General features: G+C 45.5%; 2 protein-coding genes across 3 annotated transcripts in view; one reads left to right on the forward strand and one right to left on the reverse strand.

Moving 5' to 3' along the window:
* Nucleotides 1-186: 186 nt before the first annotated feature.
* dut (deoxyuridine triphosphatase) lies at nucleotides 187-3,440 on the forward strand. 2 transcript variants are annotated; one of them, XM_056607617.1, is made up of 7 exons: nucleotides 187-341; nucleotides 1,795-1,951; nucleotides 2,053-2,144; nucleotides 2,243-2,287; nucleotides 2,401-2,475; nucleotides 2,705-2,775; nucleotides 2,914-3,440. In XM_056607617.1, exons 1-7 carry the CDS (start codon nucleotides 221-223, stop codon nucleotides 2,968-2,970), a joined length of 618 nt encoding a protein of 205 aa, XP_056463592.1. In that variant the 5' UTR covers nucleotides 187-220; the 3' UTR covers nucleotides 2,971-3,440. The 2 variants fall into 2 exon arrangements, with proteins under 2 accessions (XP_056463592.1, XP_056463593.1); XM_056607618.1 differs by lacking the exon at nucleotides 187-341 and adding an exon at nucleotides 943-1,050.
* Nucleotides 3,441-4,579: 1,139 nt separating this feature from the next.
* Nucleotides 4,580-18,875, reverse strand: part of LOC130403793 (fibrillin-1-like) — a 44,102-nt gene continuing 29,806 nt past the window's right edge. The window contains exons 40-59 of the mRNA XM_056608277.1: nucleotides 18,275-18,391; nucleotides 17,917-18,042; nucleotides 17,690-17,809; nucleotides 15,876-16,001; nucleotides 13,327-13,479; nucleotides 12,915-12,977; nucleotides 12,547-12,666; nucleotides 12,223-12,342; nucleotides 11,989-12,111; nucleotides 11,382-11,513; nucleotides 10,719-10,841; nucleotides 9,437-9,643; nucleotides 8,876-9,001; nucleotides 8,349-8,471; nucleotides 7,629-7,745; nucleotides 6,762-6,890; nucleotides 6,246-6,365; nucleotides 5,741-5,972; nucleotides 5,357-5,570; nucleotides 4,580-5,186 (exon numbers count right to left, since the gene is read on the reverse strand). Coding sequence (XP_056464252.1) covers nucleotides 4,806-5,186; nucleotides 5,357-5,570; nucleotides 5,741-5,972; nucleotides 6,246-6,365; nucleotides 6,762-6,890; nucleotides 7,629-7,745; nucleotides 8,349-8,471; nucleotides 8,876-9,001; nucleotides 9,437-9,643; nucleotides 10,719-10,841; nucleotides 11,382-11,513; nucleotides 11,989-12,111; nucleotides 12,223-12,342; nucleotides 12,547-12,666; nucleotides 12,915-12,977; nucleotides 13,327-13,479; nucleotides 15,876-16,001; nucleotides 17,690-17,809; nucleotides 17,917-18,042; nucleotides 18,275-18,391 — 2,972 coding nt within the window. The 3' untranslated portion in view covers nucleotides 4,580-4,805. The remainder of the gene's footprint in view (nucleotides 5,187-5,356; nucleotides 5,571-5,740; nucleotides 5,973-6,245; nucleotides 6,366-6,761; nucleotides 6,891-7,628; nucleotides 7,746-8,348; nucleotides 8,472-8,875; nucleotides 9,002-9,436; nucleotides 9,644-10,718; nucleotides 10,842-11,381; nucleotides 11,514-11,988; nucleotides 12,112-12,222; nucleotides 12,343-12,546; nucleotides 12,667-12,914; nucleotides 12,978-13,326; nucleotides 13,480-15,875; nucleotides 16,002-17,689; nucleotides 17,810-17,916; nucleotides 18,043-18,274; nucleotides 18,392-18,875) is intronic.

The raw sequence follows: 18,875 nt of genomic DNA on the forward strand, positions 1-18,875 counted from the left end.
ACAAATAATAATCCAACACATTCATGTAACATGTAAGATATATGTTTGTTGTAACCTATTAACTGTAAATAATAATAGACCGTCATCATATTTTAGCTGACCAACATGACACAATTTCATAACACGTGTCCTCGGGTGAGGGCGCAGTGGCCCCTGCAGGAGGAAAAGGAGACGTGCAGCTCGTGTCGAACTACCGACAAGCTAACATAAACCTAGAAAAATGATTCAAACTGTTCGCCGAGGATTGGTCCAGCAACTACTGGGTTGTTCGTTGTGGCCAACTGCCCCACATTCTGTGCAAAGGAAATGTAATATGTCGACCCAAGACAAAGATGAGCACGGTACAGTCCAACATCTTGATGGCATGCCATTGAGGATTTCCTTTCCGAATAGTACAATGGTTTAGTTTTCTTTTAACGCTCTTGCTGTTTTTTGCGATGCTATTGTAACAAACAAATGCAACCATGGAACATTTTTCACTATTCAAGGTCGTTTGGCTGGTTGATAATGCAATGAATGCAATTGGATAACGATACAATGGTTGAACCAAACTGGTAAACAAAGAAGACATTTTGACATAATCTCGGGGGAGGTGTTGCCCTAGTGACGAGGCATTACTGGTTGCGATCTATACATGTATCGTTTTTATTTGTACTGTAATCACACTCAGTAATTTCCATAAAATGAATAAACCTTACGTGACATGAGTGCCGGTTAAATAATCTCAAAGACAAACACACCAACACGGAAGGGGTGTGTGTGTGTTTCAGACCAAGCTCAATAAAATTCCGCCCTCAAAGCAGCTCGGAGATTCGGAAGCTCTTACGTGTCTTTACGTAAACCTTCCCATCTTCCGAAATGAGTGTTCAGGAAACGCCCCTCAGAAGTTCGTAGGCTTTGACATAAAACCGGAAAAACAGATAATTCCTGAGACTAAACTTCATAACAACAAGCAGGGATGTCTGCAGGGACCTCTTTGCGCTTGCTGAATCAGATTAATCAGTTCTTAGGACTGCTTCCGATGGTTGACCATGAGCGAGAATTTATCAGGTGATGTTTATAATTGTAAGCTTAAATGTATCGTAATGCAAATGTTAGAATGGGTATTAAGTTCGCCTCTTAGTGATTGCTGCAAGTTCAATTTGGTCTATTAATTAAATGGGCAGCCATTGTTGTGGCGTGATCCTGGAGGACTCGGGTAGCTTTACTTCCGCCAGAAATTCCGAGCGGAAGCTCCGTCCCAACAGAGTGTTCAAAGCACTTTCCTCCGAGCTTAAGGTCCGAAACTCCGACCGTTTTGAAGGCGGCAGTAAATACGTTGGTCGGGATCTGCTGTCATTTTCTACTCGAGTAGGGTCTATCTGCAGATCTGCAGCCGGAGCCACTTGCCAAACACGCCCATTGCTCTGCCAAACACGCCCATTGCTCTGCCAAACCCATTTCTTCAGCACAAAAGGTAGTTAAAATGACCCTGTTGCTTGCCGTCGCTTCCCTGTCGTCATTGTGTTAAACCAGCCAATAGCGCGCCAGTCGGAAAAAGACAGCTTGGTGATTGGCTCCCGCTAAAACGTATCGAAACCAGACTCTCCAGACCCTTCTGCAGGGTGAACTCAAATCGGCGGTGGAATGGGCGGGGCTACCCAGTCGCTCGCCATACAATCGCGCCACTTTAAGCCCGCGAGTTTGTAATCACTATCCACAAGATCGATGAGCGGCAGCCACATCTAAATCGAAAACGAATAACTACATGCTGCATACTATTGACTTTTTTCTTTCATAACATGCCTTCGGTAGATGTAACAAATGCTTCAGATGTCTCTCCATTGAAGAGGACAAAGACTGAAACGCACTCTGAAGATGACCCACTCGTCCTTAAATTCGCTAAACTCTCTGAGCTGGCAACGACTCCAACGAGGGGTTCTCCCAGAGCTGCAGGCTACGACCTTTACAGGTTTGTTTACCTTGTGCATGAAATGGTAATACTCTTACTTCTAGATTTCTAGTTTTCGCAAGTCCAATTGTATCAACATCTTTATTTTTCTAATCATACAGTGCTTACGAGTACACCATTGAACCTATGGACAAGGCCCTGGTGCGTACGGATTTACAGATTGCGGTTCCTCACGGCTACTATGGTAGAGTAGGTGAGTGTCATGCACATCCTTAAAAAGTGACCACTGTTCATTTTCACTGTTTTAATGATTAATTTAATATATTATACTAACAAAATAATGTTCTATAGCACCCAGATCTGGACTGGCAGTAAAGAACTTCATTGATGTTGGTGGTGAGTTCATAACTTTTATGTTCGGCGATATCATGAATGCTGAAGAAGTCCTAATTAGAGCTGTGGTGTAATCCCTTGCTTTTAACATGCGTGCTTTGCTTTTCTTTTATTAGCCGGAGTTGTCGATGAGGATTATAGAGGCAATGTTGGAGTTGTGCTCTTCAACTTCGCCAAGACTCCCTTTGTGGGTATGTTCTAGTTACCTACCTCCTTGAATCATCAGGTTTAATAACTCCTAAGTCATGGGTTTCATGTTCTGGCTAGATACCTGGACTACTCTAATTGGCTGTGCCTAAATTATGTGAAAGCTCTTCGGAGATCATTTCCTTTGTTTGAAATGTGTATGAAATATTGTGTACTCTTATTAAATACTATACGGGAAACTCAACTAGTGCTTTTGTCTCCTTCCCCCTGCAGTGAGGAAGGGTGACCGGATAGCTCAGCTGATCTGTGAGAAGATCTGCTACCCAGAGCTAGTGATGCTGGAGGTAAAACTCAAAAACACCTCCGCTCTCAGAAATGCAACTGATGCGTTTATATACATATCCTTTTTTAATCTTTGATATAAATTGTTTCCTTCATTGTTAATTGTAGAATATTTTTGAAGTTTGGGTTTTGTTTTTCAGACCCTTGACGAGACACAACGCGGAGCTGGGGGCTTTGGGTCAACTGGAGCCAACTGAAATGAACATGTATAAAGTACAAAATTATGAATTGGTTGAGTTATGTGAATTAAATATTTGTTTTATATTATTTGTTTTCATTGGTATACTTTTTTCTAACAATATATCTGTGCATTAATTTGGTGTCCTTGTTTTCATTTGTACTTCTCTTATGATAATCTCCCAGACACTAATGAAGAAAATGTTATTTCACCACATGGGGGCACTATAGGGAAATAAATAATTCAGTGTACCATAAAGTCTAACTTGACTTTCAAAGGTTATGTGTTAAGTTTTATGTTGAACCTTTCTCTTAATTTCAGGAGAAGATGCAGGGTATAATTTGTTCTGTATGTACACAACCCATATGCCTCCTTGAGCAAGACTCCTACCTGCCACTCCCTAAATATGTAGCTGAATATATTGGAAAAAGAATCAGCCATATTGCTACTAAGAAAGAAATGGTAAATAGCCTCAATAATTCAAATAAAGCATAGCAGTGGTGACATATACACCAAAAATATGTAAGTTTATTGTGAATTTCGGACGAAAACCCTCACTGACGTGAGCGGAGAACACAGACGGGTGTCTTAAGGCTGGTCCAAGACGATGCGGCACTGATTGTACTTGTGAGAGAATGTGTGGCCATGAAGGCCTCAGTGCATAATCATGAAGGCCCACGTTTGGCGTCATCACAATGTGGTATGTGTGCACAGATTTGTATGTATACACAGTTTACAAAGTAGTTGGTCATTATAAGCACCATTACAAACCCCTTCAACGTTGCGAGGATTCCTATAGTTTACAAATGCTTCATAGATTAAAGGTGGCATTGATTATTACAGTATAAACACACATAATTTACATTTAGTATAAAGAAGAGCACACAGGGTATGAAGCTAACTGTTTTTGTAGCGAAGACTTGAAATCTGAAGAAGCGGCCGATGGAATGGAATTATTGTGACTACTGAATAGTACAGTGCATTTCAGAAGTCTGTAATTGTTTTGCTAGCACCAGTAAATATGAATTATTCTAGTCAGTAGGAAAAATGGAATAAGCTTAGTTTAAATATGCAGAAGACATCATTCAAGCTCAGACATGGGTCCATTTCAATAGTCTACAGTAAGTTCCTTTCCTCAGCCAACAACTTCCGGTTAGTCTTACTTATTTTCAGTCAAATATATAAGAAAGTCAGATGTTCATGCTGTTTTTTTTTTGTTTAATAGAGGAAAGGAATTCACTGCAAATTAATTACTTCCAATTCTTACACCAAAGACGAGCTATGTAAAGCCTTCTACAGTTCAAGTGCCCTTTCAAACTGGTGCCCGATTCCACATATCATATACAACATAGAACAATTCTTGCCACCTCTCCCCTCTGCACAATCCCCCACCCCCCACCCCTCACATTCGCTAGAGCACTTTTTTGCACACAGCTGAAGTTGTTTGTCAGGACAATATGTTCTTCATCTGAGGATCATGACACACGGACAAGATCAGCCGGTCGTTTTAAAACAAAAAAAAACAAAAACGTGGGCGATTGTATATCTATGATATGTAGAATCGTCTTTGGGAATCAAACTATTTCGCCCCCCACCCCCCCACCCACACCCACCCGCCCCTTCCACCCTACAAAACCTCAATCCTTGTCTCTTTGGTGTCAAGCCTTCCTCCACGTTGGAGCAAGGAAGGAGCTGCCCTCTCCCCCACCACCGCTGACCCAGACTCGGTGGTTCCTCCAGCAGCCACAGATGCTTAAGCTTCGGGCCTTTCTTTTGTTTTCCTTGGAGAACGTCTGAGCCTGGATCAACAGTCGCAGCGTGGCAGCCTCTGCCCCTGTCTCTGTCCCGTGGCGGTTAATGGAGGACGATCTGCACCCTCATCCTCAGCGTGTCGCCCAGCTGTCCTGTGAGGTAATCCTTATCGTGTCTGTCCTCCAGCTCGGCCAGCTCCTTCTTGCGGTACAGCGGTGCGCTGCTAATCTGGAGCTCATACGCCCCGGGAGGCAGTGCCTTCTTCCTCTTGGCCAGGTGGAGGTAGCTCACGCCCTGGGCCTGGTGGATCTTAAAGTAGCCCTCCTGGTTGCCGTAGTCGATGGTGTAGCGGATGTGGTCGTTGAGGGTGGACAGCGCTGGCGTGAACTCAAGGATAGGGACACCGCCGCTCAGGTCACTGATGTTCAGGTTGAACAGGAGGGTGTCCTCGATGTCCAGGCTGGCCATGCTGACCACCTCCTGCTATTATTTGGCAAAGGAAGAATAAAGTGAATACTCTTTAAAGCCATTTTGAGACTGATACTGTGATAAAGATGTACCGTATATACAAACTCGTATACAAAAAAACTTGTAAGCAGAAGCAAAACATAACAGAAAGTAAATCAATGTCACTCGGGTATGGGTAGACCAACCTGTTGGTGACTGAGGTGCTCCCCCTCCTGGGTAGAGTTCGTACTGCGTCGACTGCGTCCCTTCTTGGGATAGCCGTTGATCTTACATTCATAGCAGGCCTCATGAGAGAGAGAGTTGTCGTCTTTCGCTCCACCTCCATCTCCAACTCCAGCTTGTCCAATACTGACGCCGGTGTCAGTGCTGCCGTCGAAGCCCGCACCGGACACGCAGTGCCTGCAATGCAACCACACACACACACACACACACACACACACACACACACACACACACACACACACACACACACACACACACACACACACACACACACCATGTGGTGATTACACACACCCCTACCACCGTCAGAGCCATGCTCAGCAAAGCACTGACCCTAGCCCACATACCCTTGGCCTGCCCGGAAGTATCCAGAAGGGCAGCCACAGAGGTAGCCGCCGTCCGTGTTGGAGCAGCCGTAGTTGCAGGGGTTTTGGCTGGAGGAGCACTCGTTGACATCGGAGCAGCCCCCGCTGTTCTGCTGGTAGTTGAAGCCGGTGGGGCACGCACAGCGGAAGCTCCCCAGTGTGTTGTGGCATGACGCCCCCCCACAGATCTGGCTGTTTTGACATTCATTCTCATCTGGGTCACAGGAAATAAACAGGAAGTAAGTCAAAAGGTCATCCTGCTGAAAGAACATGAAACAATACTAGGAAGTCTGGAATGAGAATATGGGAGATGGATTAATGCAGTAGGAATGAAAGGCGAAAATCTAAATCGCACACTATTTATATACAACTGTGACGGGCAATTGGTTTTGTGTACAGCAATAGAATGAAACGAAGAGTTTACAGTATAGCAGCTCAATGTGACCAAGTATAACATTGAATGTTGATGGACTGAACTGTGTCTCACCAACGCACTGGTTCCACTGGTAGTGTTGAAGGTATCCCTGAGGGCAGCTACACCTGTAACCACCCACCAGGTTCTGACAGCCATGTTGACACCTGTGGTTATCATCACACTCATCCGTATCTGTCCGGAGCACAAAGGAACACACACACACACACACGCACACAATGAGAATTAAACTGAAACACATTTACTAAAGACGAGGGTGGTTTACATTATTATTATTATTATTATTACTTATTGTCAGAAAAAAGAGAAACAACAATATATTGCAGTCGGTATGGATGTTCATAGGAAAAGTACCAAGGGACTTATAATTGCTAGGTTAACCCATTCCCCCTATACAAAAAGGATAGTTAGGATAAGATGCTACACAATGCTAAGTACTATTTGTAAGTGCCGCGATGTACAAACATACAATAATGTGTGTGTAAGAGGGGGCTTTTTGGGAGAGTAAGGGAGGGGGAGGGGCGTTGGGTGGTAGGGAGGGAGGTAAGGAGGTTTCTATTAGTCACCGACCTTCACATGTTTGTCCGGCAGGGTCCAATGAAAATCCACGTTGACAATCACAATTGTAACTTCCTGGACTGTTCTGGCAGACACCATTGCTGCCGCACAGATTAGGGTCCGAGGCACACTCGTTATTGTCTACACAAGGAACAATGCAATGCAGAAGTTAGTACTTTTAAATCCTACAACCGCTTAATAGGCCTAAGAGAGACGGTTGCGCCACACTTTTGGTGCATTTTGAAAAAACCGAACTGGCTCTGTCACATCAAGTGAGATTATACCACTCGGTAAAGGTGTAAAATGCTAATCAATCCCCAAACTGTGAAACAACCAAGCATGGCTACAAGCCTTGTCCTGAGCACATAATCACCCTTCAATATAACCTTTAAACACAGCTTCTGCAAGACTTTGAGGTGGTGTGGGATTAGCTCTGAAGAGGGGACATAAGGCTTTTGACATGGGAGCTGCCTTGTGGTCGACGGAGAGAGAGTAAGAGAGCGAGAGGCATAAAAAAAAAGGAAGAGGTCACCATGACAACCTACTGCAGTGCTCCACAACAAGTCATTGCTAGGCTCCCATGACTCAAACCCATTGGGGCCTAATGAGATCAGCGTGATATCAGTCTGCGTCTATTAACTCTCTGAGAGGGTTAGGGGGCTTTAGACTGAGGTGCTTGAAGGGTCTTTTACAAGCTGGGACGAGATATACTATGAGTTATCTAAATGCTGTTGCGTTTGTTCGAAAGTTAAGTAAGAAAGTACGAGGGAAAATATGGGTTTTGGCACTGAGAGCCAGAAGGCATGAGTGAGTTTGAAGATATAGAATACACAAAGAATTCAATATAAAACTTTGTGAGAAAAGGGCATTTTGAGTTACCTATACAGGCTGTGTGATGCTGTGTGAATCCTGGAGGACATTTGCAGGTGAATCCTCCAATTGTGTTGACGCACAGGAACTGACAGTTGTGCTGTTTGCTTGAGCACTCATCCAGATCTGAGAGGCAAGCAGAATCAGAATTAGACATGTGGTACATGTAAAATAACCGCAAAATCACCCAACAGGAATAGAGGTCAAGGAGTTTAATATAGTTGCCGTTGGGGGATGTTGTGATATTGCTTTCACAAGATGTCCCTCTCCCCCACCCCCAGCATGTCTATTAATTCTCTATCAAGTCAGTGAACTACAAATGAACTGTTGAGGAAGCAGACACTGGAAACTGGGAGTCAAGGCTGGCGAAGTCAACGGAGAGGAGAAGAGCACGCTTGTTTAGACTCCAAAACAAGCCTAACAAATGGGCACAGATGTGCACTGTCTAGTGAGGAGGAACCATTGACACCCAAGATACACACTTAGACAAACACCTGCCTGTGTGTGTATGTGTGTGTGTGTGTGTGTGTGTGTGTGTGTGTGTGTGTGTGTGTGTGTGTGTGTGTGTGTGTGTGTGTGTGTGTGTGTTTATGTGTGTGTTTGTGTGTGTGTGTGTGTGTGTGTGTGTGTGTGTGTGTGTGTGTGTGTGTGTGTGTGTGTGTGTGTGTGTGTGTGTGTGTGTGTGTGTGTGTGTGTGTGTGTGTGTGTGTCTGTGTCTGTGTTGCTCACCTTTGCAGCTCTTCCCGTCCTCCTGAAGGATGTATCCGCGTGGGCAGGAGCAGAGATAGCCTCCTTCTGAATTCTTGCAGATGAAGTTACAAGGCTTGGGTGCCTGGATGCACTCATCCACGTCTTTCGGGAGATAGAGAGAGGGAGATACAGAGACAGAGAGAGAGGGAGACATAGACAGAAAGAGAGAGAGAGAGAGAGAGAGAGCGAGAGAGAGAGAGAGAGAGAGAGAGTTTGAAGGACAGAGAAACGGAAAGCAAAAGCCAGAGAGACACACATAGAGGGAGAATGTGTCAGCGAGAATATGAGACAGTTTGATCTTAAGGCCAGACATTCCATGAAGGGAGAAAGATGAGACGGACTGCATTTTTTCCCTTCTTCTCCTTTGTTTTTCGATGGGGAGCGAGAGCTACTCCCTCCAGGTAGTTTTTCAATTCTTTCCTAGACAGCAGGACTGAGGGATGTGTGGGGAGGGTCACAGCTGATAGAGAAGAAGCTAGAGATAAGCGTAGAATGTGAGTCCTCACCCACACACAGCGTGCTAGTGATATCCGTGGTGTAGCCTGCCTTGCAGACGCAGCTATAGGAGCCCAGCATGTTGATGCACTGGCCGTTCCTGCACAGATTCCCCATCACGCGACACTCGTCTATGTCTGGGAGGAACAGGACAATGGCTGTTGTTAGATTTCGGCACAGAAACCAGATCTCTTCTTCTCCAGGTTGTTGTTGGGTTAAATTGGTTGCCTTAAAAATAATCATTTTCAGGTGTAATTGCTTTTTGTGAAGGCTCTGTGTATGTATTTATATATAAATATATATATATATATATATATATTTATATTTGGAAGAATGCTGGTCATGATACTCAGGTATAATGACATTTAGCATGGCTTCTCCTGATGTAGTTATAGTATACTTTAAAGGCACTATTCAAATTAAATGTACACACAGAGGTTCAATGTTAATAGAAAGATGCAAAAAAAGAAAATAAATGTATATATATTGATTATACATATATATACACATTATTAACATAATTTAATTTTTTTATTTTTCCATAGCATTTAAGTTTCACTTTCACTTGGTACCTCTGCCATCTGTGGTGTAACCTGGGCCCAGGGGACACATCTTCTTGTACTGGGTGGTCCCGGGGAGGGGGCAGAGCTCACAGCCTGTTCCCCAGCCCCGGCCCCCATCGCAGCAGCACTCGGACTTGGTCACCATGTTCCTGTTGCTGGACGTCATCTGACAGAGTGTGGTCAGGACCTCGGTGAAGCAGAAACCCTGGCGGTTATCTAGAGAGCACAGGGGAGGCACCGGATGAGATGGCCATTAGCTATGAGTATGTGTGTGCGCGTGTGCGTGTGTGTGTGTGTGTGTGTGTGTGTGTGTGTGTGTGTGTGTGTGTGTGTGTGTGTGTGTGTGTGTGTGTGTGTGTGTGTGTGTGTGTGTGTGTGTGTGTGTGTGTCGTTAGGGTTAACACAAACCTCTTCTTAGAAGTAAACATAACATATCCGGTCAACAGAATTCCACATGTGCTGAAATTTTGCCACAGACATATTTAAAGACTATTACAAAGAAACTAAAATACAAACAAAGGTGAAACTCTAAATCAAAGAGCAGATTTAGAGCAAGGTTTATTTTGACAAATCCTCCCACATCCTGACTGCACATGGCTCCCAAATGTTTAGTCGGACAGACAGAAAAGACAATACAGATAGACAGGCAAATAAGTACAGACAGACGGACAGACAGACAGACCAGAAGCTTCCCGGTTCATGTGGGTGGGCCAGTGTGACAGGAAGGATGCAGGACAACCTATCAACCCCATTCTCTTCCTGTGCGACCTTAGTTCCCACCAGGCAACGCAAACCCTCCCGATCTCAACGTGGAGGGGATGTGCAGGGCCTGTGAGAGCCAGGCCTTGCACAGATAAGACCTACAGCTTTGTCCTCACCGCTGTCTTTGCAGCGACCCACCCCGGTTCCTCAGCTAAATTCTCTCAGCGTTTGTAGGGACAAAGCGAATCAGAGTATTTTCCCAACAAGGCTCCGATCAGGATTATATGGAAGAGTTGCCCCTTAACAGTTGTTGCTAGCGTTGTGGCTAAAGAACATTCTCGTCTTTACTTAGATAGGCTCCTTGAGAGAAATGGTTTGCATAATAACACTATTCATGGCCTATTCATGTTGATCATGTCATCACAAGTTGATGTGAATGGGTTTACTTTGAATTTAATTGGTCACCATTGGATTTATTTTTAACATATTTGAATTTAATCCAATCTATTCAAATATAATCCACCTATGTTCTACAGTGTCTGAGTAGAAGGGAAAATAGGATATGTGAAATAAGATATGGGAGACAGACCTATGCACTCCGTCTGGGTGGGGTTGGCTTCGAATCCTTGGTCACATCTACAACGGAAGCTTCCAATGGTGTTCTCACAACGGCCATTCTTACAGGTGCCTGGTTTGCCACACTCGTTCAGATCTGGAACATGGACACAAACACAACACACACACACACACACACACACACACACACACACACACACACACACACACACACACACACACACACACACACACACACACACACACACACACACACACACACACACACACACACACACTCATGCATGCCCACACACCCACACACACACAAACGGACCCACATGCACACACACGCACAAACACACAAACATAAACAACTTTAAACACTGTCAAGAAATATGGCGCTGTTCGGAATTTCGTTAGCATAACAATTCTGTTACTTTATGTATGTCGGGTTTTCTGTACGTCAAATAGATGCAAACAAATGTTTCCAGTGTTTATCGAGCATCTCCAACAATTCTGTTTGGAGAAGTTTTGTTTATTATTGCACTTAATATTGTCTGCAACATCTTAATGGGGCTTTTGTGAGGAAAGCCAAGCTCTCAAACTCACTTTAAAAAGCCAGGTGGTTCAAGCATTGGACTTCCCTGAATGATACATGTAGTTTGTGAACCTTGGCTGCAGCGTGCTATCTCACCGATGCAGCCCTCTCCGTTGGGTTTCCGCATGTATCCCGGGGAACAGATGCACATGAACGTTCCGATGAGGTTCTTGCAAGTCATGCCGTTGCTGGCGCAGTCGTCCAGGCCGTCTTCACACTCGTTCTGGTCTGGAACACAGGGACAACATGTGAAGTACATGCCTTCACTCTCACACACATGCACACACACTCTCTGGAACAGCCTTATCTCCCCCCACCAACTCCCACAGGGAGTTACACGGTACACGTGCTGAGAGGGTCGGTGGTCTGTTCCAAGCGTAGTCTAAACAGCCATGCTAGTAAAGAGTGCCTGACTCACCACCCCCCCCCCCCCCCCCAGCTCTCTACGGTTCTCTCCAAATCACAACCGTACCCATGACACCCCTTGTATCTGTGGAGGGCTGTGGCGTAAACAGCCACTCAGCCGGTGACGGTGTCAGGAGAGGGTTTTACATCTCGTCAAGACAAGGGCGTCTTGTCTCGGTTGCAAGTCCCCGCATGGGACTTGCAACCGACGCACGGACGTTACGTCAATTCATATAAGGAGCTGGTCTCTGCCTTCCCCTTAAAACAACACATCTCTGGAGCGAACTGGCTGCAGTACCTTTGCACATCCTCTTGTCGTCTCGCAACACGTAGCCCGTGGGACATTTACACTCATAAGAGCCCACCACGTTGACGCAGCGGAAGGCACACAGCAAGGGATTCTGGGAACACTCGTTGATGTCTGCATGGGAGACGACAGGCGACAATCGTTGTTATTGCTGTACTGCTGTAAACGTTTTATTAAATGATGCTTGTTCAGCGTGGAGGCGTGTTGGCTGAAAGTTCTCCCTACCTTCGCAGGTCATCATGGGGCCAGGTTCAAAGCCGTTGTCACATGCACACTCAAACCCTCCAATCACGTTGGTGCACGTTCCGTTGCCACAAGGGTTGCCGATGTCACACTCATCGGTGTCTGTTTGTGTTGAAGAAAGGCACAATAAACACTTGAGTTTAGATTAGTTGAGCTAAGGGCGAGAGAGGAACAGATACATAGAGAGACAGACAAAGAGAGAGAGAAAGCGATGGAGAAGGGGGATAAGACAGAGAGAGGGAGAGGGATAAAGAAAGAGACAGAGAGGGATAGAGAAAGAGCAAGAGAGGGAGGGTGTGAACTGGCCTTCACAGGTTACTCCAGTGGTGCCCAGCCGGTATCCCATGGGACATTCACAGCGGAACGAGCCGTCTGTGTTGATACACTGGCCATTATCGCATTGCTCGTAGATGCACTCATCAATATCTATAGTTAGGAAGCAGAAAGACACACCAACACACTTGATTATACATTTTGGTGTAACGTTGAATATTCAATTAATTTTGTTGCTTAAAACGGGTACATTTGAATTGCTATTTAAAAATGTTTCACAACGTGATTGTTTTTAAAAATATGCTTTATAAAGAAAACCTTTCTTATATACCTAGATGAACAGACATGCACACGTTCAGACAGATAGACAGACAGACATAAAGACAAACGGGCAGACCAACCAATAGGATTGTCATCAACCCCTCGTGTGTATCCAGAGAACTGACATAGATTGGTGTAGGCCTCTGGAACACAAAATCACACAAAGATCCAACACAATCAATACAAAAACACCCCCTTTACCACACTTTGCCCATAAAGTACCTACCTAATGTCCTGGAACTACGTGCATGTGTTTGTGTTTGCAAGGGCATCAGCATGTCCATGTTTCAAAACCAATACCCCTACCAAGCTGTAGGGGGCAATACATAGGTATACAAAATAGGACTTTTTCCATTCAATTCCATTTGTTATGGCATCAGGGAAAGAACATTTTATATTGCAAATTTGCTTTCGACACAAATTTGCCGTCAACAGTTTCTAGTTGATCAAATCAGAATCCATAGCTGCTACTTGGATGGCAGATCAACCCACCCTCGTCCTTGCTGGGGCAGATCTCACAGGGGTCTCCCCATCCCTGGCCAATCGTGGATGTGCAGCAGCAGTGCTCTTTGGTGGTGTTGAGGGACCTTGGGGCCATGCAGCGTCCGTTCTCGAACTGAGTGAAGCAGTAGCTCTCACGGAAGTCTGAGAGCCCCGACAAACAGAGAAGAGAGAGAGAAGAACAGACAGATGGATGGCAAAGAGGGAGGGAGGGAATGGGTTTTAATAATAGAAAAATAATATATCTTAATTATATCTCGGACATTTGGCCTTTGGTGCTGTGAATCTACTGTCTACAGTCTCCCCCTCTGTCTTTCACCGACTGGTTCAGAGGGCTGTTGTTTCTGCTGCCGGAGGGACTGGGTCGTAATGAGAAGCATATGGCAGCACTGGCCTTCCCTTAACGCAAGGCAAATAATCCACATGACCAACTGTGCGAATGCTTGCATGTGGTGCGTGCATGCACCCACACACATCCACATGCGCACATGTACACCAACATAATTCATGTTGAAGTTAAGATCTTTTCAGGCGTTCATTCATTGTCTTCTATCCTAAAACTGTAGCATTCAATGTATTTGCACACGCACACTGACACACACACGTAGAACACTAACACCTGGCTCAGGAGAAAATATCGCATCCATGTGCACCTGGTGCTTTGTGAAGAATGTCAAAGAGTCTCATGTTTCCCTCCTCTGTAAAACTGATTTGTCAGCCCTTCTTAAAAAGAGACTTATGTGCTCTTTGCACAGCTGTTTTCCAAGTTTCAGTGTGTGTGTGTGTGTGTTTGTGTGTGTGTGTGCGTGTGTGTATGTGCGCGTGTGTGTGTACCTGTTGTACTCTTGATTAAAAGTCCTGTCACAGACCGTACTCTTCTTAAACACTGTACAGTCATTTTCTCAATAGTGCCTTTCATCCAGAGTAACTGTCCTTCTCATTTGTTGAAAAAACTGTTGCCAGTTATTCTTACCAGCTAAAGATCTAACCTAGCTATCATGAGCCAGGGAACCTACCAATGTGTCCTAAAATGACTTGTACTAACTTTTGTCATGTTGTTATATATAAAACACAAGAAGCCCATTTTATTATTTCCAGTTGTAATTCTAAAATTTGTTCTCTAATCAAATAGTTGGTGCCTCAACTGAATAACAATGAATGTTCTTTCCTATGTAGGACACGTATTTGGTTTGTAGGTCTGTATTTGGTTTCAGTTCTTTGGGCATCTCAAGCTACCCTTGTTTGCCCCTCTAGTTAAGCCAGCTCTCCTCTCCATTCCTCCATGTCTTTCTCCCTCCTCAATCCCAGCTGCCAAAGAAACCAAAATGAAAAAAATGGCCTAAAAGTGTGAACTGCAAACTGCCTTGCTGAACTTATGATGTCATCACTTCAGTGTTTGGAGGGGGAACTCCCTGTTAGGAGTCAAGCCTGGAGAGAGACCCATCCGCCCAGCCTGAAAGCAAACATGCATATAGTACGGACACACACACACACACACACACACACACACACACACACACACACACACACACACACACACACACACACACACACACACACACACACACACACACACACACACACACAAACACATGCGCACATACAAACACACATACAGACACATGCACATACATGCATACAGAAATGCACACAAACGACTACACACACATTCATAGGTACACACCCAAAAAATTGTACACACAGACACACTCGCACACACACACACACACACACACACACACACACACACACACACACACACACACACACACACACACACACACACACACACACACACACACATCTGTCCAGACGACAGACACACAAACGCACACACAAGATGAGGAAATGGAAAAGTGATCTGTTCAGATCCACCCTTGGGCTGAGCAGCCACTGCAGCAGCAGCAACAGCTGGGCATGCTATGCTGCCCGCACAACTCAAAGAGCACTCAGAGAGCGAGTGCACTAGCAGGACGCACACATACAGTTGACACCAAGTCGGAGGTTAATAGATCTATAGCAAGATAGATCAAATCAAAAGTAATTGTCATGTTGGGTACTAGGAAATAGGTGTATTAACCCCATGTATACACCTTTATCGATTCCTCTGTTGATTTTGTTGAATATCAATATGGAGGCCCAGTGGCCCAGGCATGAAACCATTTGAATACATTTTCTGGTTAATGGTGTTCATAAAGCAAATGGCTGCTTAGTCGCTGATGTCATCACCCCAGTTTCCTTACAATGAGTCTCTCTATCTCCCTCGCTATAACGCTAAATCGCACTATGGCGTCTCTCTCTCTCTCTCTCTCTCTCTCTCTATCTCCCTCGCTATAACGCTAAATCGCACTATGGCGTCTCTCTCTCTCTCTCTCTCTCTCTCTCTCTCTCTCTCTCTCTCTCTCTCTCTCTCTCTCTCTCTCTCTATCTCCCTCGCTATAACGCTAAATCGCACTATGGCGTCTCTCTCTCTCTCTCTCTCTCTCTCTCTCTCTCTCTCTCTCTCTCTCTCTCTCTGGACTTGTTGAGGTCATACGTACCCTGACATCTGCGTCCCGTTGGGGAGACCTGGAAGCCCTCTGGACACAGGCACGTGAAGCTCCCCTCTGTGTTGGAGCATGTCCCAAACAAGCAGATGTCCGGCGACTGCGAGCACTCGTCGATATCTGCCAGAGACGGACATTGAAGACGATGTTAAATACATTGCACAATCAAATGATTCATGATCATTGGTTGTAGAAGGTCTGCTGTCCTCAGTTGACCATGTAGTCAACCGCGAGCATGATGCCTAACCCTGTCCCTGTTCATTAATGTCACTAGTTCACTGTGAAAACCGTCAAAAACACAGTACCTGTCACTTGAGAAGCAGACATAAAGTCCAGACCATGTTTTGCAGGTTTTGGTGCTTTTGCTCGTTGCCCTACGTGCACGTCACACCTTCGCTTATATTCCATTGGTGTTCAGAAAGCTCCACACATCTTCTCTTGGCAGTGCTTAACCAAGATCTGCATTAATAATAAGCAAATACCAGTGTATGGCCTAGGGCTGAGAGCCATGAGACATACAAACGTGATGTGGTGCTTTGCCCTAAAGTAGGGAATCTACGGTAGATGATTGATGTGGTTGCATTGTATTGTTCTACTGTCGGCTTAAGTTTAAGTACCCAAATGAGAGACATTGTCAGTATTCAAATACATGTACAAAAACAACATTGTATACAAAGGTTACCGACTTGTGTTGGGTTTAAACTTATCACAGAGCTTCTGTAAACAGTGTGAGGTGATAACGTTGGTGCCTCGTGTTGGCCGGTATGGGGATGGTGTAACTCTAGCGCAGTACAAAGCTGTATCTTTGATCCGTATGTCGGAGCAGCCTGTGATTAACCACCTGGGTCTAATTCAACAAGTATCTCATCGCACTCAAAAAGGACTACGACTTCTTGTGTGCGTTTGGGATTAACGGCGCTGGTGTGCATCCGTCATGAAGTGCAGCTGCTGCCGGTCGGGTTGGCGGAGTGTCTGCCTGCTCTTCCTCGTCGTCCTCCTCCTCTTCGTACTCCCCCTGCTCACTCTGCTTCCGGGAACCGATTCCCAGGCCAGAGGTCTGCCCAGCATCTCCTCCCCAAGCCCTAAGGCTGCCCAAACAACTCAAGTGGCCTGGTTTACCCCCCCCCCCCCCCCCCCCTCGCTCCACTCTGACACGTGAGGAGATGGTGTGTAGGATGGAAGGATGGACTAGAAGAGGATGACATTAAAGTCAATGAATGGAGGTTGTATTCAAAACTCTTCTGGTAAACCACGACATTGAGTCTGAAGCGTGGTTATGGTTGAGTATTTGGGTTGTGTGTGTGTGTGTGTGTGTGTGTGTGTGTGTGTGTGTGTGTGTGTGTGTGTGTGTGTGTGTGTGTGTGTGTGTGTGTGTGTGTGTGTGTGTGTGTGTGTGTGTGTGTGTGTGTGTGGGGGGGGGGTGTGTGTGGGGGGGTGTTTGTGTGTCTTAATAGTAGGGGGGGTATCACACCTCATCCATTACCATTTTCCAGGTGTTAAACCATTTTGCAGCTTTAGGAAAAGCCAAAAGCAGGAATAGTAAGCCCAACAAAGAGCTATAGAGAACAGAACGGAACTATGAAACTATGGAGCTATGGAGCTACTGAACTATGGGGCAATGGAGCTATGGGGAGATGGAGCTAGGGAGCTATGGAGCGATGGAGCTATGGAGCTAGGGAGTTAGGGAACTATGGGACTGTGTAGCAACGAGGCTAGAGAGCGATGGAGATATGGAACGATGGAGCGATGAAGTGATGGAGCTACGAAGCTAAGGAGCTGGGGAGCGATGGAGCTATAGAGCGCATTACCTTCGCAGGTCTCCTCATGCAGGTAGTAGCCTGCTGGACAGATGCACCTGTAGGATCCGTCCAGGTTGACGCAGACCCCCACGCCGCAGGTCCCAGGGTTTACCGCACACTCGTTGATATCTGAACAAAGAGCACACACACGTCCCAAACCACTCAGTAAACACAATGATAAGGCCAAAAGACGGAGAATTCGTCACATGAGTTGGTCGACCGAGGCGTCACCGTACCATTGCAGACCCGTCCGTCGGCAGAGAGTTCGTATCCGTCTCCACACACGCAGTAGAAGGTCCCCACGGTGTTGAGACACTGGCCGTTCCTGCACAGCCCTCTCTGCACTCCGCACTCGTCGACGTCTGACAACAAGCATCACACACAAAGCGTGTCACAAAGCCTGAATCAATACGGCTGGGATTCTGTTACTCTCAAACAGCTCTCCATGTCTCCATTATTTTTTTTCACACACACACACACACACACACACACACACACACACACACACACACACACACACACACACACACACACACACACACACACACACACACACACACACACACACACACACACACACACACACACACACACCTATGCAGTCGTGGTTGTGTGAGTTCTCGAATCCCGGGTAGCAGAGGCAGTTGTATGAGCCCACCGTGTTCTTACACGTCCCGTTGCCGCAAGCCTGCTTCTCACACTCGTCCACGTCTGGAAACACACAATTAAATGAAAGTGTTGGTTGAATGACTCATTATTTAGTAAACAGTGTGACAGGCAAACGTTGCTTCCTTCGGTTTCTCGAGGCTAATCCAGGACACCGAACAATAGCAGCATCAAGGCAACAGCATCTGGTTATTCCATTAGCTGTGGACATGATTTACGCAGGAAGGTCGAGCAAAGGCTCTAGGTAGAGATATACCGCGCAGATACAAGAAATCATAGGAGTTTTCTTGTGCTAAAAACCTTGTACAAAAGTTGAAGTTCCCTCGGAATTAAGACTGTTTTGCCTATTTAACTTCAAATGAACCATGGCATCGATATTACACAGACTACAATGCAGGACATTTATGCACTGAAAAATGAGATGTGACATTTGGAGTATTTCAGCACACCCATCTGTGTTTCTAATATATGCGGAAAATGTACGCGGAAAATGCGGGAGGACATGTCTGAATATCGCTAAACGACTAGA

Source organism: Gadus chalcogrammus, chromosome 14 (assembly GCF_026213295.1).
Source record: "Gadus chalcogrammus isolate NIFS_2021 chromosome 14, NIFS_Gcha_1.0, whole genome shotgun sequence".
Taxonomy (NCBI): domain Eukaryota; kingdom Metazoa; phylum Chordata; class Actinopteri; order Gadiformes; family Gadidae; genus Gadus; species Gadus chalcogrammus.